At 55.1% G+C, this 26,857-nt stretch overlaps 1 protein-coding gene across 1 annotated transcript; it reads right to left on the minus strand.

Moving 5' to 3' along the window:
• Nucleotides 1-14,691: 14,691 nt before the first annotated feature.
• On the minus strand, nt 14,692-25,280 carry LRRC32 (leucine rich repeat containing 32). Its single transcript, XM_040964347.1, has 3 exons — nt 25,259-25,280; nt 21,460-21,550; nt 14,692-18,159 (listed from the first exon to the last, which is right to left on the minus strand). The coding sequence occupies exons 2-3, from the start codon at nt 21,544-21,546 to the stop codon at nt 16,234-16,236; spliced, it is 2,013 nt and encodes a 670-aa protein (XP_040820281.1). The 5' UTR covers nt 21,547-21,550; nt 25,259-25,280; the 3' UTR covers nt 14,692-16,233.
• Between the last annotated feature and the right edge of the window lie 1,577 nt (nt 25,281-26,857).

Below are 26,857 nucleotides of genomic sequence, written 5' to 3' on the forward strand. Positions count from 1 at the left end.
ACAAAGATCACATCATTTCATTTTCTGTCATTCGCCTGGGATCTTCTCTTCTTTGGAGCATTAAGGCCAAGCTCTGGGCTCAGGGTGGGACCAGAGGGCAGGGCCAGGAGGTGGTGGCATCTCAGCTAAATGCTTCTCAGGCAGTGAGTTCTCCCCAAGATGCTTAAGTTGAGGAAGGTAATAATAATATATATATTTTAAAAATCATCTGAAATCTTTTCCTCCTCTTATTTTTCAGGTACGTGTCTTCATTTCAACCCCACCTTTCACCCCCCAGTGCCAATGCATGTTAAAAGACAGATCCAGGGTGGACATTCAGCCCAGCACTGACGGCACCACGTGGGAGGCCCACATCTTACAGTGGAGTCCTTGGATGCCAGGTCTGACTCCGCTCCTGACTCCAGTCTCTTGCTGATGGTGCACCCTAGGAAGCCATGGTGATGCTTGCTACTCCCATGGGAGATCCACATGGAGTTTCCAGCTTCTGGTTCCCTCCTCTGGCTGCTGCAGATATTTGAGGAGTGAACCAGAGGATGGTTCTCTCTCTTACCCCTCTCTCTGTTTCTCTTTCTTCCTCTGCCACTCAAATAAATTTTAGAAACAGAAAACCCTAGACTCAGGGGGACAAAACCATGGACCAGCTTTCTTTGTCTGACCATCATTTCTTTTCTGCCTCTTCTTTCCCCAAGCTTTCCTCTCCCCTCACCCCCTGTATAGGGATACCTGGAATAGGTGGGGTGTTGGGAGTGGGGAATGTGTCAGCTACTCATGAGGAGTTATGTGTTCTGTTATCTTTTAAAAATAAAATAGAATGGCCAGGATGAAGTGCTTCCTGCTGCGGTTTCCGGAGAAAGACGCAGCCTCATTTCTGGGGCGTGATATTGTGCTATAATAAGGGATAGCTATTTGGTCTCTGCCCCTAGTTCCTGGCACACAGTTCCCAAAGCACTTGGCCTGTCTGGAGTGAAGTGTGTCTTTTGTATGCTGATGAGGCAACTGGTGGCTTGGACCTTAGATGGAATCTGGATTGGGATTTAGAGCCCTGGGACTTTCAATCCCACCCTCCAGCCTCCGGAGAGGGGAGGAGGGCCAATGATGGATGGTTCCCAATGGTGGAGGATGGAACCCCTCATACTTGCTATGAATCTTCCATAGAGACCCCAAGGGCTGGGTATGGTGAGCAGCTGGAGGGCTGGACACTTGCAGGATCCCAGGCAGGGCTCTGCAACTGCTCCCATGAGCTGGGAGCTCCACCACGCTGCTCTATTTAACTTTGATCATTTGTAATATCCTTTATGGTCAGTGGATAAGCAGAAGTCAAATGTTTTGCAGAAATCTGTGAGTCATTCCAGCAGATCAATTGCATCTAGAGTTAAACCAGTTGGTCAGTACCCGCAGCTTACAGAGAGCATCTGGTGTGGAGGCTGTTTCAGAAGTGAGGGTCAAGCCTTGGGGTTTGATGCGGTCTCCAGGTGCACAGGGTCAGCAGTGTCTAGATAGGGACTGACACCATGGCAAAGCAAGGTAAGTCTCTGCTTGCAGTAACAATTCTAGTGCCAGCTGCTCTATTTCCAATCCAGATCCCAGCTTATGACCCAGTAAGGTAACAGAGAATGGTTCAAGTCCTTGGCCACCTGCACCTATATGGGAGACTTGAAAGAAGCTCCTGGCTTCAGATCAGCCCAATTCTAGCTATTGCAGCCATTGGGGGAGTGGACCAGCTGATAGAAAACCCATCTCTCTGTCTCTCATCTCTGTAACTCTGCCTTTCAAAAAAATTATATATGTATATATAATATATATTATATTTTTAAAGCAGTAACATATATATATATTTAAAGCAGTGGCCAGACTTGTAGGACATCCGGCTGAGATGCACTAGGGAAAGAATTGGTTGTTGGTGGGGAGAACGAAAGAATTGGTTGTTGGTGGGGTGAAGTCTGTGAGAAGGGCCAATGTTACGGCACTGTGGGTCAAGCCACAGCCTGCAGAGCCAGCACCCCATACCATTTCAGAGCACCAGTTTAAGTCCCAGCTGCTTCGCTTCTGATATGTCTTAGAAGCAAAGCAGCAGAGAATCACCCAAGTAATTGGGCCCTTGTTGCCAATGTGGGGGACCCACATGGAGTTCTAGGCACCTGTCTTTGGCCTGGCCCCAGCCCTAGCTCCAACCGTGTCTTCTCCCTCTCTTTCTGCCTTTCAAAGAGATAAAATAAATCTGTTTTTAAAAAAATAGACTCAAGCAGATGGCAACCCATTTCAACACCCCATCCATGGCTGCATCAGAGGGGAGACCACTGGGAAGACTGACCCTTAGACACAGTCAACTTCGGATCTGGCCTAGGGACTGAACCATACCGTTAGGGGACTTCTAAAAGCTCACGGAAAAACAATTAAAAGATAAGATTGTTTTGGTCCGAGGAGATTTTGGAAATGCATACAAAGCTTTTGAAGGGCAGACATTTCCTGTGAAAATGTCTAGGTGCCTCATGGCCTGCCAATGCTTCAGCTCTTGGATTTCTTGGCTGTGCGGTGACTGTGTAAGGGAATGCCTTTCTCCCGGAAAGTACGCGCTGGGCTGGGCTACTTGGAGTAATGACGTATGCTCACTTTCAAATGGTTCAGGAAAATATGCAAATACAGATAGATGGAGAGTAACAAAGCAAAATGTTAGCAATTGCTAGCAAGAAGGGAATGTGGATGAATGGGACTTCTCCTACACTTCTAACTCTCCTGCAACCTCTATATTGTTTCAAAAGTAAAAAAAAATATATATATATATATATATATATGAGTAGTGAGTTCCAGCAGCAAGATACCTCTGGGAAAGGCAAGACTCTGATCACAGAAGACCAGAACATATCTATATATAAAAGTATATATATATATTTTTTTTTTACTTTTGAAACAATATATATATACATAAAATCCAAACCAAGGCTTCAGTCTTTGGGACAAAATGTCTGCAGAAGACATTTCTGACAAAGGACTGTTTTCCAAAAATGCTTGTAGGATAGTCACAATTCCACAACAAAAAAGAACAACTAGATCTATGTGTTTGAAAGGCAGAGATACAGAAGGATGGAGAGAGAGAAAGGAGAGAGAATGACATCTTCCACCTGCTTGTTCACACCCAAAATGGCTGCAATGGCCAGGATTGGACCAGGCTGAGGCACATGGGTGCAGGTTGGCCATCTTTGCTGCTTTCCCAGGTGCAACAGCAGGGAGCGGAATTGGAAGCAGAGCACTGGGATTTGTACTGGTGCTCACATGGGATGCTAGTGTCACACGCTTAATCTGTGGTGACACCTTGTTGCCCCAGTTCAATTTTTAAAATCAGCAGAGATGGAACAGACACTTCACCCGAGAAGATAAACAGATGACAACCCTGTGAAAAGACGTTCAGCGTCATACGTCGTTAGGGATTTGTAAATTCAAACAAGTGCTGCACCTTCAGTGACCAAACACTGACAGCAGCAGCTGCCCGCAATAGTGTGCTTTGCTGTGGGAACGGCAAGGTGGCACAGCCACTTGGAAGCCAATTGACAGAGCACACTCCAGTCCATCCTGCAAGCACACTCCTTGGTACTCACCCTACCAAACCTTAGGTCCGCACAGAGGACCTGTGCGCAGGTGAGGAGAGCACGTTGCTCACAATTGCCGAGACTTGAAGGTCGTCAAGAAGCCCTTTAGCAGGCGAGTCGGCGAATAAATCGCGGTGTCCACGGACCATGCCAGATGATGAAGCACTATAAGGGAGTGAACTGTCAAGAAGAAACCAACAGACCCGTCTCACTTTGTGAGAGAAGCCTCTCTGAAAAGGCTGCATGTTCATAAAACGGTTCTATATAATGGCCTCGAAGTGGAAAATTGAAGTGCTCTTCAAGTAGGTGAGTAGTTGAGTTCCAGCAGCAAGAGACCTCTGGGAAAGGCAAGACTCTGATCACAGTAAGAAGATACGATAGTGGCCACGGTATGGGAGGGGCGGGGAAGAGCGAGTTTGGCGCGTGCTAGAGCAGTGCTACTGTTCTGAGTGATGCTGCAACAGCCGGTGCAGGTCCTTTTGTTGGTCAAAACCTCTAGAACACACAGCACCAACAGCGAACCCTGAGGGGACTGTGGCCATGACGAAAATGATGATGATGTGATGCCGATGAAAAGGAGATGCAGGAGGCTCTGCCTGTGTGGGACAGGGAGCATACAGAAACTCTGTATTCTGCTCATGCCACTGTGAGCTTAGATACCTCCAAAAAAAAAATTCTATTTAAAAAACATGAAAGTTTAGGGGCTGGGATGGTGGCATATCAGACTAATCCTTCACCTGCGGTGCTGGCACCCCATATGGGCACCAGTTCAAGTCCTCTCTGTTCCACTTCTGAGTCAGCTCCCTGCTTATGGCCTAGGAAAGCAATGAAGAATGGCTCAAGCCCTGGGGTCCCTGCACCGATACGGGAGACATGGAGGAAGCAGCTGGCTTCTGGCTTCTGGCTTCTGATTGGACAGTTCCAGCAGCTGCAGCTATTCGGGGAGTGAATGAATGGATGGAAGATTCTCTTTCTCTCTCTCTCTCCCCTTCTCTCTGTAATGCCTTTCAAATAAAAAAGTCAATAAATCTTTAAAAAATTTTAAAAAGTGAAAATTTATCCCTCTATTCTACTCTCATTAAATGGATTTAAAAAATAATGACCACACTTGAAGGTGTGGAGCAGCTAGGACTCTTACACATGGGTGTTGGGAATTGAAACTTGAATAGTTTGTCAGTGTCTTCAACAGTGCAACATACGTGTACCACGTGACCCAGCACTCCCACTTTGGAGTATTTACCAAAGAGAAAGAAAACCTTGTGTTCATGCATGCACCCGTGTGTGAATGCTTCTAGCAGCTTCCTGCCTCATTGCCTCAAAGTGGAAATGTTCAGGGGCTTTCACCTGAATGCTGGGACTGATGGGACAAGTCAGTCCCTCCGCTCAGTGGGATGTTGCTCCCTTGAGACACATCCTGCACATCCACATTCGGCTCTGAGAGAGCCTAGATTTCATGGGCTGGCCTGGACCATAAAGGGCAGGGGGACTTCTTAATTAGAAGGAGATTTTTTTCATATATAGTGACAGTGGTAACAATGGTACAATTGCATGTTTTCCAAATTCTGAACTGACTAAACGACTTCTCCCACATGCAAATGACACCTCAACAAGTTTGAGGCTCCTGTCTCACAGCCAGCTTCTCTCTTGCCCTGTGGCTCTCTGTGCTTCCTCTGTCTCTTGCCTGCATCTTTGAGGTCAAGGTCAAGGCTGAGCAGGCGTTGGGATAGGCCATGGCAGGTGCAGGGTCTGCCCTTGGTGTTGGCCACCTGGGAGCAGCAGATGCCCCCTCGGGCCCTTGTTCTCAAGGATGGGCACCTTGCAGGCTGTGTGCAGCGCTCCGGCTGGGTTTCCTGCAGGTGTTTCCTGGGCTTGGGTAACACAATACAGTCTGGTTGCCCCCCTGTACCCACCCCTCTGCTCCCACTGAGGGGTCTTTCTCGCCCTGGGTGGGTTAGAACCTCTTGGGTAGGTTCAGGATTCCTCATAGCCTGTAGCATCACCCTGTGGCCAGGTGGGCCCACAGAAGGACTTCTCCATTGTTCATGCCCAGGTTGCTCCCACCATGGCCCCTCCCTGCTCTGTGTGCTGCCACCAGGCACCGCTGCCCCTACCCACATTTTCCGACATTTCTTGAGGAGAAGTGTGCCAGGCTCTGCGTCCTCCCAACCTCAAGGACTCCTCTGCCGTCAAGGTCTGCTTTGACATGGCATCTCAACCGGCCCCATGACTGTTGGGCTGTGTGAGACAAGGATCTGGGCACCCAGCAGTTCTGAGCCAGGAAAAGTCCATTTTGTATCCAGTTGCCTGCAACTGAAAGGGGATCTTATTGTGTGTATCATTGTATAACTGTTTTGTTTTCACTAGAATTTGACTTATTTTTTCCATGTCAATGAATAAATCTTTCATTCATTAATTTTTGTTCTTTTTAAATTACTTTTTAGTTGAGAGGCAGAGAGAGGGTTCCCATGTGCGTGTTCACACTCTAAATGCCTGTAACAGTCGGGGCTGGGAGCCAGGACCTCTGTCCAGGTCTCCCACATTGATGGCAGGGACCCAACTGCTTGAGCCACCAGCTGCTGCCTCTGAGGAGCTTCACTGGCAGGAAGCTGGAGCCAGGGGCCAGAGCCAGGCATGGGAGCCAAGCACTCCCAAAGGCAACCAGGGCATCAGATCCATGTCATGTTTGGGATGAATTTCTGTGAAACCCATAAGGGGGTCTTCACATAGGACCTTTCCAAATGCTCTGAATTTTAAATCCCTAATCTTGTATTTGTGTCCAAGGGCTCCCTAAGTTGTATGAACTCCAGACTCCATAAAACCTGAGTATGTCCTTGGCCATGATAAGTAGCTTCATACTCTGAGTTTTTTTTTTTTTTTTTAAGTCACCACTGTATATCCTTAGGATAAGCTCCAGGAAACAGAATGGCTGACCCAAAGCAGATGCACATTTTTAAGATTCTTAGATACAGCATCCAGAATTGTCCAGAAGCACTGACCTCGCTTGAATCCAGCCCGCCCCTGAGCCGGAACACCCTGCACAGGACCCCAGAGTAGGGTGTGGGGTTTGGGGTGACTCTGAGGGTCCTGTAAGTAGAATTCTTGTGGCCTGTGAACTTGGCTGACACAAAAATGATACCCTGGACTTTTCACCCTCAACCTGTCATGGAAATGGAAGCTGTTCATTCCTTTGGGGAAGCAGGCCACGAATCTCTGAGGTCTCTGTTAGCATTACCTGTGATTTGAGCAGGCCTGGAGACAACAGACATTGCAGCTGTTCCCTGGCCTGACAGCTGCTGCAGGTCTCACAAGCTTTATCAGAGCTTTAGAATTATCATAGTGAGCACACTGATATGACACCATGCCACGTGGTGTGATGTTAAAAAGCCATGTTCCTGTAAACACCAATATATGTTTTAACATTTTGATAATTAGATTTAATCGAATTACCTTCCTTTGTGATCATATGTATTTTTAAAATGTTTATCTATGGGACCAGCATGATAATAGCAAGCTAATCCTCTGTCCAGTGGTGCCAGCCTTCCATATTGGTGCTGATTTGTGTCCTGGCTTTTCCATTTTTGATGCAGCTCTTTGTTTATGGCCTGTGAAAGTGACAGAGGATGGCCCAAAGCCTTGGGTCCCTGCAGCCATGTGAGCGATCCAGAGGAAGTTTCAGGCTCCTAGCTTCAGATCAGCTCAGCCCTCATTCTAAATAAAAACATATAAATTTTTACAAAAATGTTTTATCTATTTGAAACACAGAGGTAAGGGGTTCTTCCGACTGCTGGTTCACTCCACAAATCCCCCACCTGCTGAGGCTGGGCCAATGCCAGGAACTTGGAGCTTTATCTAGCGCTTCCAAGTATAGGGCACACCTGCTTGAGCCATCACCTGCTGCCTCCCAGAGTGTGCATTAGCAGGAAGCTGGAATTGGGAACACATTAGAGCAAAAAAACAAAAAAAACTTAAAAATCGTATTCTGAGAGTGGCTCACAGGTTGCATCAGCCTTCCGACAGGTGCAAAGCACAGTCAAGCTCAGAATCCTTACTGTATGTGAAACTAAAGAAAAAGAATGAGACTCTCCTGAGTCCCTGCCTGGCGCTAGGCCCTTGGGTGCCGGGGTGGAGCCCGAGGTTGGGGAAGAGGACAGAATGAGCCACTGTCCTTCAGGGCTCCAGGCTGGGTGCCAGCTGGGCGCGGTGTTGTAGCTCCTGCCACACATTTTCTGTGGTCTGAGAGTGTGAGTCCTTGGATCTTCCTGGACTGAAAAAAATGAAATTCAGAAATCCAGATATTTATATATATTTTCCATATAAGACAACCCTGCTCATTTTTAATTTTGGCAATGAATCAAAAATGTTATAAACTGCTGTGTGGGCCAAGTAAAAAGCATGTCTGAAGTTAAATCTGGCTCAATAAGCTTTTCATTCTGGACTCCAAGAGAACAGAATTCTAGTTCAAGTGGAACAGATGCATTCTGTGGAACCAAGCAATGGGGACCCTGAGTCCTCCATGGCCACCTTCACATTGCTTCTGCATGCAGATGGGGGTAGACCAGTTGAGGAAAGCAGGGAAGGGGGAGGGAGAGGCTCTCTGAGGGAAGTGGGGTTTCTGCAGCCAGTCTGGAGGCACAGGGGTCCTTGGTGAGTGGGAGCTGGGGAAACATCGAAGTAATGCATCCAGGGCCTCTAGCAAAGTAACAAAAACAAATGCCAGGCAAGCAAAACTACTTGAATTAAGATGTGTTGGATATAAGCTAAAAATATATAGGCACGGATATTTTTTTCTCATTTTGCATAATACACATGTTGAAATGGTTGTGTGTAAGAGGGGAACCCACCTATAATATTGATAAAATAGTCCAACATTCAGGAATAAATGAAGGAGACAGACATGGGCTCATCTTGAGAAAGCCAGGCCATGTGGAAGGTGAGAACGCATGGTCGGGACACGTGGGAAGCTGCCCATGCGCCCGGGTGGAAATCCAGCGTCATGGAAATACTCACTGCCCAGGCCAACGACTTAAAACACAGTGTGATGACCTTGGGGCTAACATGGAAGAATGAATGTCCCCAAAATAGCCCAGAAAGGCATGGAAAGTAGTAACAGTGCAAGGGGACTTGCCTTGCAGGTTTGAGAACAAACTCTAAAACCTGTCAGTACAGGGTCAGAGTCATGACATAGTGTGTAAAGCCACCACCTGTGGTGCTAGCATCCCTTAGGGCCACCAGTTAGAGTCCTGGCTGCTCCACTTCTGATCCAACTTTTTGCTAATAGTCTGGAAAAAAGGTGGAAGAGGGCCCAAGCGCTTGTGTCCCTGGACTCATGTGGGAGACATGGATGAAGTTTTGGGTTTCAATCTAACTTAGCCCTTGCCATTGTGGTCATCTGGGAAGTGAACACAGTGGATGTAAGTCTGTGACTCTGACTTTTGAAATAAGTAAGTACATTTTTTAAAAAGATTTTAGTTTTATTGGAAAGGGGGATATACAGAGAGGAGAGACAGAGAAAGATCTTCTATCTGATGATTCACTCCCCAAGCGGCCACAACGGCTGGAGCTGAGCCAATCCGAAGCCAGAAGCCTCTTCAGGGTCTCCCACGTGAGTGCAGGGTCCCAAAGCTTTGGGCTGTCCTTGACTGCTTTCCTGGGCCACAAGCAGGGAGCTGGATGGGAAGCAGGGCTGCCGGGATTAGAACCAGTGCCCATATGGGATCCCGGGCGTGCAAGGCAAGGGACCTTAACCACTGCGCCATCGCACCGGGCCCAATAAGTACATTTTAAAAAACAATAATCAGTGTGACATCGTATGGGGTCAGTGAAATGGATCAGAGAAACTGGGAAATCCAGAAATAGATGCCAAGATCTACCATAATCTAGTAGTTCACAGAATGAACTTTTAATTATTAAATACATGATGATGGCACAATGAAGGCAAGTACAACTTAACAATTCTGTAACTTAATAATTGCAATAATTTCATGTTACTTAATAACTTAAATATTTTTAAAAAGCCAGCGTTGCAGGACAGTGGGCTAGGCTACCACACAGGTATCTCTTATCAGAGTGTGCCAGTTCTAGTCTGGGCCACTCCACTTCCAATCCAACTCCCTGTTAAAGCTTTGGAGAAGGCAGTAAAGAATGCTCAAGGCCTTGGGACCCTGTACCCACATGGGAGGCCAGGAAGAAGCTCCTGGCTCCTGGCTTTGGATCAGCTCAGCTCCGACTGTTGAGACCATCTGTGGAGTGAACCAGAGGATGGGAGATCACTCTGTCTCTCCTCTGTGTAACTGCCTCTCCAATAAAAATTAAAATAAATATTTTTTAAAATGTAAAAACTCTAACAAAAATTATAAGAGAATTTAGGAGCCCATATGAACCACAAAAGCAAATGGAGGTCCCCAGGACATGGCAGGCTAACAGACACCTCCACACGCAGAAGGGAGTAAAGCACTGGCTATGCAAATGTGCTGCAAAGTACAATATTAGCTGTACACAAATTTTTGTAAACTGACCAGGAATCGCCAAGTCCATAGAAAAATGGGCAAAGGACAAAAGTGAGCAACTCGTGGACAGACTCGTCCAGATGGCTAAGAAACAAATCTGAGGCTGCTCCGGGCCAGCAGAAGGCAGGTGTGGCACTCAACAGCAGCAAGGGGTCTCTCCCTAGCAGGAGCAAAGCCCCTGGGGAGAGCAGGGGAGGGCGCTTGTGCACACGGGAGATGCAGAAAGTAGACCTTATTAAAACTACACATGTCAAGAGGCCTTAAATAAAGCAGCAGAGCTGGCTAGATCGGAAAGCTCATTTTTAGGTGTTTGCCCCGCTCTGGCAAGAACAGGTGCATGACAGAGGACTTTAGTGTAGCATACGCACAGCTGCAAGAAAAGGTACCAAAGTGAGCTTCGTCAAGCCCCAGTAACTGCAGGGAGGCTATCTGCTGTCAGATGAGTCACTGGGGAGATTTCTCTGCAGCATTAAAGCCAACTGCACTATAGAAAAGGGTTGCTAGCGCAAACATGTATGCATTTGTATACAGTGGCCAGCTACCTTTTATTTGCAATGTTTATTATTTGGGAGGCAGAGGAAGAGAGGGACAGACAGATATCTTCCATCTGCTGGTTTACTCTGCCAAAAGGCCCACAGAGGTCAAGACTAGGCCAGGCCCATCCTGGATCTGGGACCTCCATCAAGGCCAAACCACTTGCGTCATCACCCACAGTCTCTTGGCTTGTGTGAGCCGGAACCTTCAGCTGGAAGCTACAGCCAGGTCCGCAATCGAGGTACTGTAACATGGGAAGAGGGCATCTTAACCCTAGACGAGCTGTCCTGTCCTGTCCGACACTGCAGCTTGGAGATAGCTGATAAGAAGGTAAAAGGCAGCCAGGGCAATGTGAGGACCTGAGGGTAAGAAGGGACAATTATGAGAACCACCCCAAATCACTACCCAGCAGGGGCCTTGGGAATTGGACTCTTACCTGGCACCCCCAGGGCGCCTCCTGGGATCCCTCTCCAGCTTGCCCTTGTCCTCCTCCACCCTGTACCTCACCATCTTTCTCCAGGGCCTCAGGCACTCCCCCCAGGGGCTGCTTTCATGCACAGGAGTGTGGGAGGAGAGGCTAGTGAGAGTGTTCATTCATGCATTTCTGGATTTTTCTTTCTGTTCCTTCCTTACACTACTGGCATCCCAACTCACCACTGCACTGTGTTTGTGTTTCAGGTCTGTTCCCTTAATAAGATGTTAGTGCCCCAAAGGCATGCTTGGGGGTGGGCCAGAAGGACTGCCCTGGGGCAGAGGACTCCGCTGAATAACTGACTCACTGATTTTCTCATTGACTCACTCTTTCATTCATTTCTCCATTTGTTCCCTTATTCACTCCAGAAACATGTGCTATTGGCACCAGCGAGTCCTGGTCTGAGTGCTCCACTTTCTAGGGTGGCTTTTCTTGGTGGTGATCGTGGGGATGTTGGGGGTGAGGCAGGATTCTGGGAATGCATCCACAGCTTGGGAATGTTCCTGGGAGGAGGAGGGAAGATTCCGGAGGGCTGCAAGTTCTGAATGGAAGGTGGCTACGGTGGGTGGCTGGCAGCCGTGTCTATCCCAGGCACCCTGACATCTTCTTCCTGCTGCCAGATTTGCTCTGCTTGCAAGGGGGTCCCTTCCAGGTTGGTCAGATCCAGCGTCCCCACAGTGTCCCCTCACTCCTCTGGCCAGGATGGTTGCTCTCTGCTTTTGCACCTCCCTCCTGATACTGACCATTTCCTGCTCGTGCCACCGCCTCCCTCCTTGCTCCCAGGCAGGGGCACCATGCAGGGGCTCCAATGCACTGTATAAGGCTCAGGGCTTGGAGTCCAAGCCCCCAGCCCTCTGACTCAGGTGAGGGAAGTGTGTCTAGAGCAACCATGGCCCCATTTGATGGGTGGGGAGATGGTGGCCTGGAGAAGGAGCCACAGAGTGGTGATCCAGCCCCTAGCTTCTGGTCCCTGAGGCAGCTCCCTCCAGGCATCGTGGTGGGAGGTGGGGGTGGGGTGGTTTGGAGCTGGGTCCTGAGAACCAGCTGGCCAGAGAGACTTGGAGTTCAGATGGCCAAGTTCAGGGAAAGCACAGCTGGGGTGCAGCCAAGGTATTTATTATGCTTGGTTTCCAGCTCCAAACAGAGCTGATGGATGGAGCTGCAGCAGTTTCTATAAACAGCTCAGGCCCTGCCCCTCCAGCCCTCCTCCTTAACTCTGTTTCCAGTGATAGGGAATGGAGTAAAAGGTGGGGAGAGGACCAAACCAAGGAAGGAGAGAAGGATGGGGTAGGAGGAAGATGAGCTGTGGTCCTACTGGCCCAGGGTGACTTGCGGGGAGGGGAGGGTGGTCAGACTGGGTTCTTTGTCACCCCTGTGGTTACTGCTTCCCCTCACGGCCCTGGAGCTCTGTATCCCCTGAGTCTGTCCGGGAAGCCACAGTACCCTGTTTTCTGGCATGATCTGTGGCCACCTGAGTTGGCTACAGGCCCTGGGGACACACAGGCTCTGAGTAGGACAACCCCCACTCTCACACCTGTTCACTGCCCTCTGCCCCGCACCATCTCCTCCCCATCTAAGAGCTCTTGGCCTGGTACCAGATCAGGCAACCCCTCCAGAGCTGTGGCCAAGGGGGGCACTGACCACTGTGAGCAGCTGGAGGGAAATCCAGAAGGCTCTCTCCCTTACCCTTCCCTAGGAGGCGCTGTGGGAAGAGGCTGGAGGAGTGGGGTTTGCAGGCAGTCCAAGGAGGTGAGACACTTCAGGTCAGCATGTAGAGAGACGTTGGGAGGCAGTGCTGGCTCCAGAGGGACAGACCTGGGTTCAAGTCTCAGCTCTGGGGACCAATACTATGGCAAAACCATGGCCTAAAGTGCTGGCATCTCACATGAGCACTGGTTCGAGTCCCAGCTGCTCCACTTCTGATCCAGCTCCCTGCTTATGGCCTGGAGAAAGCAGCAGAGGATGGTCTAAGTGCTTGGGTTCCTGCACCCATATGGGAGACCCAGAAGTTCCTGGCACCCAGCTTCAGATCAGCCTAACTCTGATTATTGAGACACCTGGGGAGTAAACCAGCAGTTGGAGAACCTCTTTTTTCTCTAACTTTGTCTCTCAAATTAAAAAAAAAAAAAAAAAAAAGTGCATCAGCTTCAAAGTCCATTTCTCTGAACTGAGGACTGAGACAAGGAAAGTCTTTACATAACCGCGCACCCTAAGGGCTGGGTCAAGATCAACTCAGAGCATACAGAAAGGCAACAAGGATGGAGCTCAGGCAGCATGAGCTGCTCAAGACTGGCACAGAGAGAGCAGATGTTGCAGCCATGGGCCTATTGCCCAGCATGCCCAGTTGCCCCCTCACCATTGGTGACTGAAGCCCACAGTGGCCTCCCCACTCCTCTGGAGCTTGCTGTGAGCTCAGGCAGCTGGATGCTCCCATGACCTAGTTGGCAGCTGTGTCCTTGTTTGCCTGAAAACAGGAATTTCTGCCTGGCTGGGGGTCTTGGCTAGGTGAGCAAACTCCCCTGTTTGCCAGGAAAAGAGGCCAGGGTCCAAGTGGGCTCCGGGATAGTCCAGAGATTTGGGGCCTGCGGGAGTCAGTCTGTGCAACTGCCCACGCTGACCCCGTGTCACAAGAGCATGAGGCACAGGCTGTGAATAGGAGCTGTAATTGGGGAGGTCAAGGTCAGGGAAGCAGGTCTGGGCCTGAGCAGGTACCAGGCTCTTGTTGCACACTTAGCCAGGCTCTGCAACTCCACTGCCTGCTCCCTTCACAGCAGGCCCGCAACCTTGGGCTTGGGCACTCAGGAGGAGAGTGATGGGCTGGCCACACGGCGAGACCCTGGCAGGCCTGCTTGCTTCCCAGGGTTCAGGCCTCTGCTATCATCCTCTGTGGGACAGAACGAAGACAGCACACATAGCTGGAAATGGTAGCCTGTAGGAAAGGGGACTGTGTGTGTGCATGGGGTCATGGAGGATAAGGGGCCTGGGCACTTGGGGACACTGCTGAGGGAAGCTGCCTGGAAACTGCAGGGAACTACAGAGCAAAGGGCATGTGGCTTCGGGATCATGCCAGGCTTTTGGTAAGTGGGCAGGACTTGAGGCCTGCTAGAGTCTGGGAGGAAGATGTGACTGTATGAGGGCAGGGAGAGGCAGAGGACCCCAGGAGGGTACAGTGTGCCTCTGAGAATGGAGGAGAGGGGCCAGTCATGGCCTGAAGGGAAGGGTGGCAGCAGCAGATGGGGACACGTGGGAGCCATGGCTTTCCCAGAATAGGGGGCTAGGAAAGGGTGGGTCAGTGTGAGGGCAGCAGGGTGGCAGGCCAGTGATGGTGGTGGAGGTCCCCAAGGTCCAGGCCATGGGATCTGAGAGATAAGGGAAGTCGAGACAGGCAGGGTTTCCATGCACGGGGGAGGGGTTGGCAGACCACAGGTTCTCCAAAAATCACTTTTTAATACATTCAGACTCATGACACAAAGAGCGGGTCCCACAGGCGGGGTTGTGGCCCGGCCCCCGGGGGGAGACAGACAGCAGCACCATGTAGTGTTTTCAAGGTCAGATACAGGCGCCTTCTCTCTGAACCTGACATAGTGTTGTGTGCAATAGTGCCCATGACTGTGGTCTCCTCATCAGGACCCAGGCTGGGGCAGGACATCAGGCTCTACCCATGGCAGAGACCTCAGTTCTCCCATCTGTACAATGGGGCGCAGAGGTGGCATTTTTATTTCCTCACCCATCACTGAGCACCTGTCAGGGTCCCAGCTTGGGCCAGGCAGGGGCTTGAGGAAGAGGATGGACACCACATGGGATGGCTGGGCCTAGTGCTCCCCTTCTTCACAGATGGCCCCTGATTCCCCAGCAGGGAGGCCTGGGATTATCTGCATGGGCTTTGTCTAGAGGGAAAAATAAACCCTGCAGGGTTAGCAACAGAACCACTCCCACCCTTGTGAAGCCTCAGTTTTCCGTTCTGTGCAGTGGGGAATTCGGACTGATGAGTACCAATCCCCGCATGAAGCTCAGTGGAGGGACAGGAAAGGATGTTAGGCCAGGGCAAGAAGAGGAAGAAGAACCCACACCAGCCTGCAAGGGAGGGAGAGGGGAAACTGAGGCAGTGAAGGAAGACAGGGCATGGACAGCACAGGTGCTTGGGCCCTGTCGGGGTACCATGGGCCACTTTCTGTGCCCTCAGCAGCCTCCGGCCCTTGCAGCAACCTAGTATGGGTTGCAGGGACAGAAAGAGGGACCCGAGGCTCAGCTCCCCGGGGCTCAGCTGGGGGAATACAGTGGGGGGATCTTGGGAGCCCGAGTTTCCTCTTCCATGAGATGAGGATAAACACCTCTGTCCCTGAGGCTGGCAGGCCCAAGGCTGGGCCCTGCACCCAGGCTTCCAAGGTGGGCATGAAACAGTGGCAGCCAGCAGCCAGAGCAGGGCCAGGATGCAGCAAGGGAACCCACGGGCCTTGGGGATGGGGTGTGCACCTGGAGAGTGTATGGGGTGGGGGTGACAGCAGGAAGAGAATGACCAGGGGGCTTGGCCAAGCCCAGGGGGCTGCCAGCTGTTAAGCAGATCCTGTGGGAGCTACCACAGCTCCTGGCCTCCCAGCCCTGGATCCAGGACCAACTCCCAGGCTCCAGTTCTGCATTTGCCAGAGGCTAACAGTCATTATCAGCAGATGTGACAAACAGTCTGCCAGGAAACATGTCATGCATACCCTCCTGGCTCCCTTGTCTGGGCACAGCACCAGCCTGGGGTGGCAGGGCATGGTGGCAGTGGGGGAATGCAGCAGAGCCGTGGTCGCACGGCAGTGTCCCCCTCCCAGAGGAGCCTGGAGGACACAGACATGTTTTCCTGATGTCCTCAGTGCCTGGAGCAGAGTGTGGGAGGACACGGGTGTTCGCTGAAGATGTGTAGATCTGAGGGGTCAGCTTTATTCTGTCACCCCTGACCACCCATCTTCTGGCGTGCCATGCTGAATCCTATGTGGATCATGGGCTGACACAATGGGTCCTATGGAAAGGAGCTCGGGGTGGGGGTCAGATGTCAGGGTCCTTGCACGTCAGCCTCCCTTTGGGACCTGAAGTCAGTCACCCCCTGGGCCCCTGGGCTCCCCTACCCATTGGTCTGGAAGGTTCTCAGGCTTCCCTAGGCTTTGTATTGTTGGTGAAACTTCTGCCTACGCATGCAGCAGCAGGTGGCCAGCGTGGTGAGCAGGACGGCGGAAACCAGTGTGAAGGTGAGGAGGAGGATGAGGTTGACATTCTTGAGCCCTCCTTTCTCGCAGTCCTCGGGACGCACGTGGCTCAGGGACACTTCCTCCTGGGAGCCAAAGCGGCAGGTGAGGCCCCGTGTGGCGTCAACGTCCACGCGCCCTCGGTGTAGCTGTGCAGCCAGCCAGCCATTGCCACAGCAGCTGAGTGGGTTGCCCTGCAGGTAGAGGCGCCGCAGGCTGGTCTCCAGGCCACCCATGGCACTGCCTGGCAGGAGGCTGAAGCTGTTATTCCTCAGGTCCAGCACCTCCAGCGAAACGGCTTGTGTCCAGGCAGGCAGGTGGCTGAGACGGTTCCCGGCCAGATTCAGCCGCTTGAGGCAGCTGAAGCAGGGCAGGTCCACCTGTAGGACGGCCAGCTCATTGCCCTGAAGTGCCAGGACCTCCAAGGAAGCCTCGAGGCCCGCCAGGGCCCCCGTGGCCACCTCCAGCCCAGGGTTGCCAGACAGGTCCAGCTCCTTGAGCGGAGTGCGCAGGAAGGCCCCCGCCCTGAGCACCTCCATTCCGTTATCCACCAGGTTCAGCACGCGTAGGGAGGAGAGGCCAGAGAAGCCTACGCAGCCCGGGGGTGTGGGCTCCCCTGTTCCCCCGCAAGGGCTGACCCGGTTACCTTGCAGGTTGAGCCTCTGCAAGCTGGCCAAGCCAGCAAAGGTGTGTGGGGACAGGTCCCGCAGGGCATTATCCTGCAGCAGCAGCGTCCGCAGGGAGCCCAAGGCCTTGGTGCCCAGGTGCAGTGCCTGCAGTGCGTTGTGACTGAGGTCCAGGAGCACCAGGCAGGGCAGGGCACCCGTGTGCTGTGCCTCGAAAGCCTGCAGGCAGTTGCGGCTGAGGTTAAGGAAGCGTAGGGAAGTCAGGTGCTCCAGGAAGGAGAGGGGCACCAGCTCGATCTCATTGTAGCTCAGATCCAAATTCAGGAGCTGGGAGAGGGGCTGGCTGCTAGTGTTCCAGCTGCCACTGCTGCTGGGAGCTTCCAGGGGCCGGGAAGGTACTGTTACAGGGCCTGGGCCGTCACCGTCCTCACCACCTTGGGGCGAGCTTGCCGGGAACCGGATGAGGTTGTTGGACATGTTCAGGTAGATGAGTCTGGGGAGCGCGGCCAGGTCAGGGAGCTGGAGCAGCCTGTTTTCGCGCAGGTCCAGCCAGGCGAGCTGGTACTCGGCCGGGGGCTGAGTGGCCGCTGTCTGGAAGACCTCGATGCTGTTACAGCTCAGGTCCAGCACCCGCAGCTGCTGCAGGCTGAAGTCGGAGATGCAGGTGAGGGAATTCCTGGAGAGGTTGAGGTGGGTCAGGCGGGGCAGGGCCTCGAAGGCACCATCCTCGATGTCCATCAGCACGTTGCTGTGCAGGTCCAGGTGCTCCAGTGCCGGCAGCCCTCGGAAGGTGTGGCGGCCCAGGTGCGTGAGGCTGTTCTCGGCTAGCGAGAGGCTACGCAGGCGCGGCGCCTCACCCAGCAGCTGCTCCAGCAGGTCGCTGTACAAGCTGTTCCCAGACAGGTCGAGGGAGGTCACGAGCGGCAGGGGACTCAGGCTCCCGGTGGTGTTGAGTGTGGTACCTGCCGCCAGGCGGTTGTGAGCCAGGTTGAGGTGCTCCAGCTGGGGAAGGGCCTGGAAGACGCCTGGCTGCAGGAAGCTGATCTCGTTGGCGCTCAGGTCCAGACGGCGGAGTTCCTTGTAGAGGCCCAGGGGCGCGACCAGGACACTCTGCAGCTGGTTTGCAGACAGGTCGAGGGCCTGGATGTCGGACTTCACCAGGGCAGGCACCTGCAGCAGACCCAGGTTCTGGCACAAGGCCTCATTGGCCACCTGCGGAGGGAGGGCAGCTGATGTTAATGGGCGCAGCGGGACCTGTGTCTCCAGGGGTGATTATGCCGCTCCTGTGCAATGCTGGCTACCTGCTGGACTCTCCTTTACCACGACCCAGTCCCTGCTTCTGGCTCTGGCCCCTGGCACCGTGCTGGGCACAGGGTGAGCCTCAGGAAGGGTCTGATGAGTGGATGGATGCAGAGATGATGGACAGAGGTAAGGCCAAAGTGACAGAGAAAAACCCCCAATGACAAGCCCAGGTTACAGGACACAGCCACGCATCACCCAGAGTGACACAGAAAGTAGTGACAGCACGCAGGGATCCCGGGTTCTTAGTGGCACATCTGGGTCCCTTCTGTGGGTCCTCATGGTCCCATGGCTGACATGAGGTTGGCAATGGTGCTGGAAGTCATTTCCAGAGGAGTAATTAAATCTGCACTCTGGTCATCAGTTCTCTCGGTCTCCTTCCTTGGGATCCCACAGCGAGTTACCAGCCTGTGGAGTAGAGGCCTGGAACCAGCTCTGCAGAGGCGGCCCCTGGAGGTGGAAGGATGGGCAGGGAACAGGGAAAGATGACCAGGGGGCCAACCCACATTCTTTGGTACATGATTGTGAATTTGCCTGTGATCTTCATGGCGTCACATTGCCACTTTGGTGCCACAGTAAGCGAACGGTTCCACCTGCCCCAGCTCCCACTCCCATATCTTCCTTCTACTGCCACAGCCAGACAGCCGACCCATCTGATCCGATCGCTCAGAGAGGACCCCAGAGACCCCAGCCCGTGAGAGCTGACAGATACTCATCCCCAGGTAACAACCAAAACCCTCTCATCTTCCTGGGACTAGATGCTTTGTGCAAAGGTAGGGCTTTCTTCCAGCTCCCCGGGGCCCAGCAGAGAGGGTCAGCCTGCTGCAGCCTGTCTCGCCTGCTCCTGCTCCGTCTCCACACCCCGCTCACCCTCTACCTGTTAAATGTGTACAAACAGCTGAAGTTCCACTCTGAGCCTGCTGTGCTCCTGAAACCCTCCAGGGCAACATCCAAGACCCTCAACGGGCATTGAAGGCTATCTGTGGTCCTTATGGACCTGTACCCTCCCCACTCATCCTCCCCCATCCACCTGCCCCCATTTGACCACTGCCCATCACATCCTCCCACTGCCACCTCTGGGCCTCTTTCCTATGCTGGTTAGGCCACAACCACCAGACCTGAGTCATACACTCATCAAGCTGAGCTGCAGAGTCTTCTCCACCAGGGAGCCCTTCCTGACTGCTTCTCCTCTCACAGCTTTATCTTCCTGCCCTGTGACTGCGGTAGTGGTAGGGAACCTGCTAGATGGTGAGATCACCTTGAACAGAACTGGCTTGGCTGATGTGGCTGCCTTGGACTTGGCCCACAGGATACAGGCAAAGGATGCTGCTGCCTACCCCCGGGCATCTGTGTGTGGCGCCATCCAGCATGTGGATGGGGCCTGCTCTCTCCAGGAGGGGTGACTTCACAGAGACTCAGGGAGACCCCTGCAGTTGGACTCCCAGCCCAGCCACCTTGTCCATCCACGCTCCTTCTCTCCAACCCCTCACTGGGACCATCAGGCAGAGATTCCTCGTCACCACCCTCAGCCCCCAGGGACACCCTGACTTAGAGAAGAGTCTGTACCAGAGATGCAGTGACCACCCCTGTTGCCAGACACCAGTTCTGTGCCAGGCTGACCTCAACTCCACGTCACTGCTCTAAGGCTTCAGTGGAGGCTGAGGCTGCCAAAGCCTGACCTTGGAACTCGTGCAGGCAATTTCCTTTCCCCAAGGGGCAGGTGAAGTGGGTTTCACCGCCAGGGCCTCCCAGCTGGTCAGCACCTGCAAACTCCCCCAGGCACTGCCCATAGAGCAGCCAGGGAGGTTACCTACACACCCAGTATCTCCAGGGCCCCAGCTCCTGAGCACTGGAGCCAGAAGGACGGAAGCACTGAAGGACCCACGACTACTTCCTTCCAGGGCCAGAGACTTGCTGGTCCCTCAGGCCTGCTGGGATGGAACCTGAAGGCCAGAGCCCCGCCCCGCCCTCAGCTCCCAGCCTCAGCTGGTTTGGTGGGAAGGCAGCCAGGGGAACTGTCCACAGCAGAGCCCAGGGCACTGGCTGGTTCTTTGGGCTGCCAGGACACGTCAGCATTCTAGCTGCTTCCTTCTCAGCAGGGGGCAGGACATGTCACCCATGTCACCTGCATCTGGGAGACAGGCTGGAAAGGAGGCGCCAAGCCGTGGGCAGCACAACGGCTGGCCAGGTTCAAATCTTGACTCTGTCCCCTCCTCCCTGGGAACTCTGCTCAGACCCTTCTGTGTGTTTTCTGCTGTCTTACAATCCCAGATGCCACAGCTCAGCCCACCGGCCCTCTGCCAGCACCTCTCTGAGCAGGGCCTCCCCAAGGCAGAGGATGAGTCTGTGTTTGCTGGCATCTGGTATCTGAGACTCCCTGAGGGCCTCTGAGGAGCAGCAAGGGTGATGCCGTGAGTGGGTACACGCAAGCCTCACCACCGTCCTGTGTCCAGTGAGCGCTGCTGCAGGGCCTGTGCTCTCCGCCCATCCATGCCCGCCTTGACTTCCCCAACTGCCAGCCTTGCCCGTGGACCTGGATGTGCTCCTCCTCCCCTGCCATTCCAGGCTCACGGCAACTTTGGGATTCTTCTTGGCTTGGGGCAGGAACAAGCAAATGTGACTCACATCTGGTCCTCAGGTACCATCAACCATCCCCAGCAGCTCAGGTATGTGCTTGGAGTGGGTGAGGAGGGCAGCTGGGGGACTGCAGAAGCACAGGGGAGAAAACATTCCCTGAGAAGGGCCAGGGGGGCTTCCTGGAGGAAGCAACATTTAACCTAAGCGGTCACAGGTGAGCAGCATCCGAGCAGGCAGGCCCAAGTCAAGTTACTCAGCTAAGGAACAGGATTTTTCCCCAGGAGGGATCAGTCCGGAGCAGCCCCTCCCAGCTGGTTTGCCCTTCATTCTCCCAGCTAGACCAACCGCCCTGCAGAGAAAGCTTAGGGACCCTACTGTGCCCAGCTGAGTGACCTTGGAGGCATCTAACCTGAGGTTCAGCTTCCTCCTTCAGAGTTTGGGGACCATGGTGTTAACCTGGCAGCACTGGTGGGCACAAACACCTGCAGCATTCTAGCAGGTGCTTGCTAAATGCAGCCAGGCTACACTCGCTCTCCTCTTGCAATGCATCTAAGCTCCGGCCTCTGGGGCTGGGGTCGGGGGACCCAGGGTGACAGGGACCTCAGGTGGCCTTTTCCCTGCTGGGGCAGAGCTTACCATCTTACAGGGCATCTTGAGTCGCTGCTGGGAGGTGGCCAGGCCTGGGGTGAGCACGGTCAGCAGCAGCAGGATCTGGGGGCTCATGGCTCTGTGTGGGGGACAGGGAGGAAAAGGGGCTCGGTTAGTCTTTTAGCTCCTTGCCACAGTTACCCGCACTGTCCCACCCTGCCTGCAGCTGGCCTCGGACCCTGGGTCCCAGCTGGGAGTGAAGCAGGGACCACAGTGGCTGCTCACAGTGATTCTGACCTCGGGTCCCGGGGATTTGGGCCATACCTAGGAGAAGTGAGTTCTGGAGCAGGGTGTGGCTTGGTCACATGTGGGTTTTCAAGAGTGAGGAGAGGGTGCACAGGAGACACAGAGACCCTGTGGGCTGCCCCGGGCCATACAGGAGGCAGGGAGACAGGCTCTGATTCAGCTTTCACCCCAGGGTCACAAGCAGGTCTCCCGTGCCAGCCCCTCAGGCCCCACGTGCAGCTCTGTCCCTCTGGGCCCTGGCCCCTCCCTCCCCATGTTATTCTGCCCGTTTCTTTTGATTCTCCAAGTCTCCAGCCCTTGCCATTGTTCCCTGGGCAGGAAGTCTGCCAGGAGGACAGCCCTGCCCCAGCAGCACTACTGCTGGTTTCCCCAGCAGCGCACGGGGCCCTGCACTTTCACTGAAGCCATGGGCTGTGCAGCAGGGCAGGGAGGTGGCCACACTCGGGTCTAAGGGGCTGGCCCTTCCTGTCAAGGCAGCCAGAGTGGGTGGGGGGAAATGAGGGGATAACAGAGTCCTCCCCCTGCAGGGTGGATCCCAGTGCTGCTGAGGGGCTGGGGGGGGGGCTCACTCCCTCAGTGAGGACCCTAGCTGAGCACCAGGGGTGCACAAGCCAATCCATCCATCTCATTTAGTCAGTCCTGTATGGAAAGCCTCATCTCCAGCTATGTACTGGGACTGAGGCATATGTGCATGAACACACACACACACACACACACACACACACGCGCCCGGCAGTGACCAAAATCTGTATGGGGAGGGTTGCCAAAGAAGAACTCCCGAAGCCCTCCTGGAACGAGCACTGGACTCAGATCTGCTCCATCTGACCCCTCCTCTGGACCTGCCCCATGGCTGTGCGCCAGCCACCGCTGCACCGCTCAGCGCCTCAGCTTCCTTCTCTGAGGTCAGCAACACCCACAGCAAGCTCAGTTGAGGTGCGAATGAGATGTGTGCTACTCGAGAGTCACCTGGGAGTCCCCATGCCCTGGGCGCTCCTCTCTACACTGGACATTCACTCACAATGGCTGGATGACTGAGTTCTGTTATCACTACTCCCATTTCACAGAAGGGAAAAATGAGGTTCAGGGTTGGGTAGTTTGGGGACTTAAAGCAACCTGCCCAAGGTCATACAGATAACCAGCAGTAGGCCAAGCCAGTCTGACTCCTCTGGCAGCGACATTATCAGCCTCACCTAGTAAGTGCTCCACAAACACATGCTGAATTGGGATTTTGTGAGAGGGTTTGGGAGGGATGTGACTGTGATCAACCACTAAGTGGTGAACTTGGCTCCAAGTGAATGTGGCTCCAGGGTTCTCTCCTGCTTGAACTCACGAGCACCACCCTAAGCTGCAACCTTAGCTGCCCCTCATGGCCACACCCCTCTGCGTGCTCGGAGACCCTGGGCTGCTCTTACACAGCACGCTGCACGGCAAGCTCCTCTGCCTGCCTGTTCTCCCCAGCCTCCTCTCCCTCACCATCGTCTCCCTCTGCTTTGGAGTCACTTCCTTAGAGGAGCCTCTTTGGGTCCCTAGGTGTGGGCCACATCCTGGGGCCCTCTGAGTTTCCGTTGGGTACATTGCCACGTGTTCCCAGCGCCCACTCCTCTGAGACCCAGAGTCCAGGACCAGCCAAGAACTGACAGTCTCAGTGACATGGTGACAGAGGTCCTCAACCCTCCCTCCCCTCTGTGCTACATCCCTCTTTGCCATCAGCAGGTCTGACCCCAAGTCTGCCCAGCTCCCTCCCCCATCACTGAGCACAGCTGCCTCCCAGGCCCTGGCAGTCTGGTTATGTCCACCAACCCCTTATTGGAAGCAGCCAGAGTGGCACGCCTCCGCTGCCGGGAGATTTTCAGGGAGGGTCATCTCTCTGTCACTGTTTCCCTTCCAGCAAATCCCAGACACAGCCAGATCCGCTCCTGCCTCTGCACCTTGCCCTGCTGTTCCCCAGGACCTGGAATGCTCTCCCTCCACCCCTTGCAGCCTTCAGTTCCTGATCACTCATTTCTGATCCTAAGGGGACCGGGGCCAACTGGGCAGGTGCTGCTTACAGTGGCAGTGTCTGGGAGGCAGAGCAAGGCAGAACCCACTCAGAGCATAGGGCAGGGCTGGGGTTCAGCGCTCAGGGGCCACCACCTCCTCCCTCTCTGTCCATCCCCACCCCTAGGTGGGCCTGTTCTCGCAGCTCACAGGGACCCCCACAATGAGTGGTCCCCGAGGGGTCTGGGTCACTTGAGCCCAGGCTCATGGGTAAACCCCACCACTCAGGCCCTGCCGGCTACCCCAGCCACAGCGATGACAGATGGAGAGTGGCCACGGAGGTACTGGTGGTGATGATAATGATGAGTGGATGATGACCACAAGGGGTGAGCACCCCGGGGTGAGGTGTGTTGAGGAGGGAGACCCAGAAAGGAAAGGAAAGGGACAGCTGAGGACTGACTCAGAGCCGTGGCAAAGGATATCCGGGAGAAAGAGGCTGAGGGGTGGGACCGGAGCCCACCTCCCTAGATAAGGGTGTCAGACACTCTTCCCAGCATGTGACCTTTACCATCCAAAGCCACCCAACCAGGGAAGCCACTGCTCCCATCTCCCAACCCAGGAGAGGGAGGCTGGGCAAGGTGGGCTGCCTCTAAGGGCTGCAGGCTCCATAAGCGTTCTGGAGCTGCCTTGGGTTTGCCCAGGTCTTCACAACCCCTGGCCCCCCAGGCTGTTTTCTCCAGTCCCCCCGGGAGAACCCTGCACCCCTATGGCGCAGGAGAACAGGAGCTGGAAAGAGGTGACTTATCCTAAGCCACGCAGGCAGCCCGAAGAAGAGGCCCTGTGGCAGAATCCCGTCCCTCTGCCTGGTTCCTCATCTGACCCGGCCAAGGCCCTCCACACACACACACACACACGCACACGCACACACAGAAGCACACACACACACAGGTACCCGCTGCTGAGGCTCTCCGGGCCCGCGGGAGGGGTGGGGCGGGGGTCCCAGGAGGCCTGCTGCTCTGGGCAGTGAATCAGCGAGGCCAGCCTGCTCCAGAGACACGTGCGCCCCACGGGGAATTAGACCTTAACCCAGAGGAATGCGGCAGCCACGGCGGAATTCCAGGCTTCTGGGGTGGCGGAAGGCGGGGTCCCTCCCACTCCTGAACCCTCAAGGAAGGGGTGCCCCAAGCCCTGGTCCCGCAGTAGGACCGCCCCACCTCGGCACAGATGGCAGAGATGCGCAGGAGCCATGCGAATGAGCCCAGCCGGCCTCGAGCGCAGAGGCTGCGGGAGACCTCAATTCAAATCGGGGTGTGCTTTCGACCAGCGGGGTGTTCCCAGGGCAGCCCCCCCGGAGCCTTCAGCCTCGGTCTGCCCAGCTGTCAAATGGGCATACCACCGACCTCAGCTTGGGATGAGAGAAACAACCTTCCAGGCGTTCCGGTGGAAAAGGACAAGGGAGGGTCCTGCCCCGCTCCGCTCGGCGTGCGCCCCGAGGAGCAAGCCCCGTCCCCGGCTGCGACCCACGCGGGACAGCGCTCCTCGGGGGACCCCGGGCAGTTCTTACCTGGGTTCAGCGCGTCCGGCGCTCCGCTGGCTGGCCGCCCCGGCGCATCGTGCGCACACCTGCCCCGGTCCCGCCCGGCGCCCCGGTCCCGCCCGGCGCCAGGCCCCGGGTCCCGGCCCGACGAGGCGCACGGCCGCTCCGCTGCCCCACGGGAGCCGACCCGCGAGGGGGCCCGCCCGGCGCCCATTTAAAGCTCGCGAGCGCCGGCCCGCCCCCGCCCCCTCGGCGCCGCCGCGCGGTCCTAGCGCCCTGCAGCCCTCCCGGGACGCGGCGTCGGGGCGGCGTGGGGGTGGGGACCGAGGCGTCTCCACCCTCGCGGGCAGGGCCGGGAGGCCGGCGCGCAGCTCGAGTCGCCAGCACGCGCCGAGGCAGCGAGGGCGGCGCGGGCAACCGCAGGTGCCGAGCGCCCCAGGCCCCCCGAGGGTCCCTTGGCCCGGGTGGCTCCACCGACCGCTGGTCCGCGAAGGAAATCCGGCCTGGCCCCCGTTTCCCAGCTGTCGGCGCCGCCCGGGGCAAGCTGGAGGGCCAGCGGGCGGGCCGAGGAAGGAAGTGACCCGCACGGACCATCGGGGCGGCCGCGGAGGGGTGTCCCGCACGCAGGGCGCCGCGCGGCCCGGCGGTCACTCGGCTCGCTGGACTGAACTCTGGAATCCTCCTCCCTCCGCTCCTGGACTGGGTCAGCATCCGCTGCTGTCAGGTGGCTGAGCTGTGGCTGTGTGAGGGACAGGGTGAATCCATCCATCAAAACCGAGCGTGTGAGACAGCAGACGAGTGGGGCGGAAGGAGCAGGGCTCATTGGCAGTTCTCCCCGAAGTCAAGCAGCTCTGAGCCGTGGGGTGTAGTCCCTGATGGAGGGTGGCCTTGCTGGGGACTGAAGGCAGCCTTCTCCCAGGTAGCCCCCCACTACTGTGCTCTGCTGGGTGGCAGTTCAGGATGGGGGTCATACCGCCCTCCAGATCTTGGGACAAAGGGGACAGTATCCCTCCTTCCCAACAACCACCAGCCCTGAGAGTGGGCTAGGTCCTCCACTTTCCTGGCCTGACAGTGACACCCCCCCTCCCCCCAAGGACTGCTGGCAAATCGGGCTGAAGCTGGTCATCACCATTGGCTTCCCAAGACCCTCTTCTTGCTCTCCTCCACTCCCCAGAGCAAACCAACCTGTGCAGGCATGCGCCAGCCGGAGAGCCCTGGGGTCTAACCTGGTCTTGGAGGAGACCTGGCAAGGCTCTCTAAGGAGTGGCCCCCGGCTGCCCTGAGGTGGCGGGTGGTGTGCTGCTAGGGACCCCTACAGGGTTAGGGAGGAGGATCCAAGCCTCCTGCTTCCCACCTCCCAACACACCCTCCAGTCCTCCAGGCCTCAGATCTGTGCTTTCCCAGGCCCTGGCTGGTCTACCCCATGATCCAATGGATGCTAAGCGTCCCGCCAGGGAGGAGATCCAGGCTGGGGCCTGCACCCAGAGGCTGTGGCTATGGTGAGTCCTTGGGGTTCCACCTTGGATGGGGCTCTGCATGATTTGGAGATGTGTGGGCAGTCAAGCGAGCCCCCCTGCCCCCACCCCTTTTGCCTCCTGGGACCTGTGCTGGATCCGGGAACTTCTC

Source organism: Ochotona curzoniae, unplaced genomic scaffold (assembly GCF_017591425.1).
Source record: "Ochotona curzoniae isolate NIBS_2020 unplaced genomic scaffold, NIBS_Ocur_1.0 scaffold_3223, whole genome shotgun sequence".
Classification (NCBI taxonomy): Eukaryota; Metazoa; Chordata; class Mammalia; order Lagomorpha; family Ochotonidae; genus Ochotona; species Ochotona curzoniae.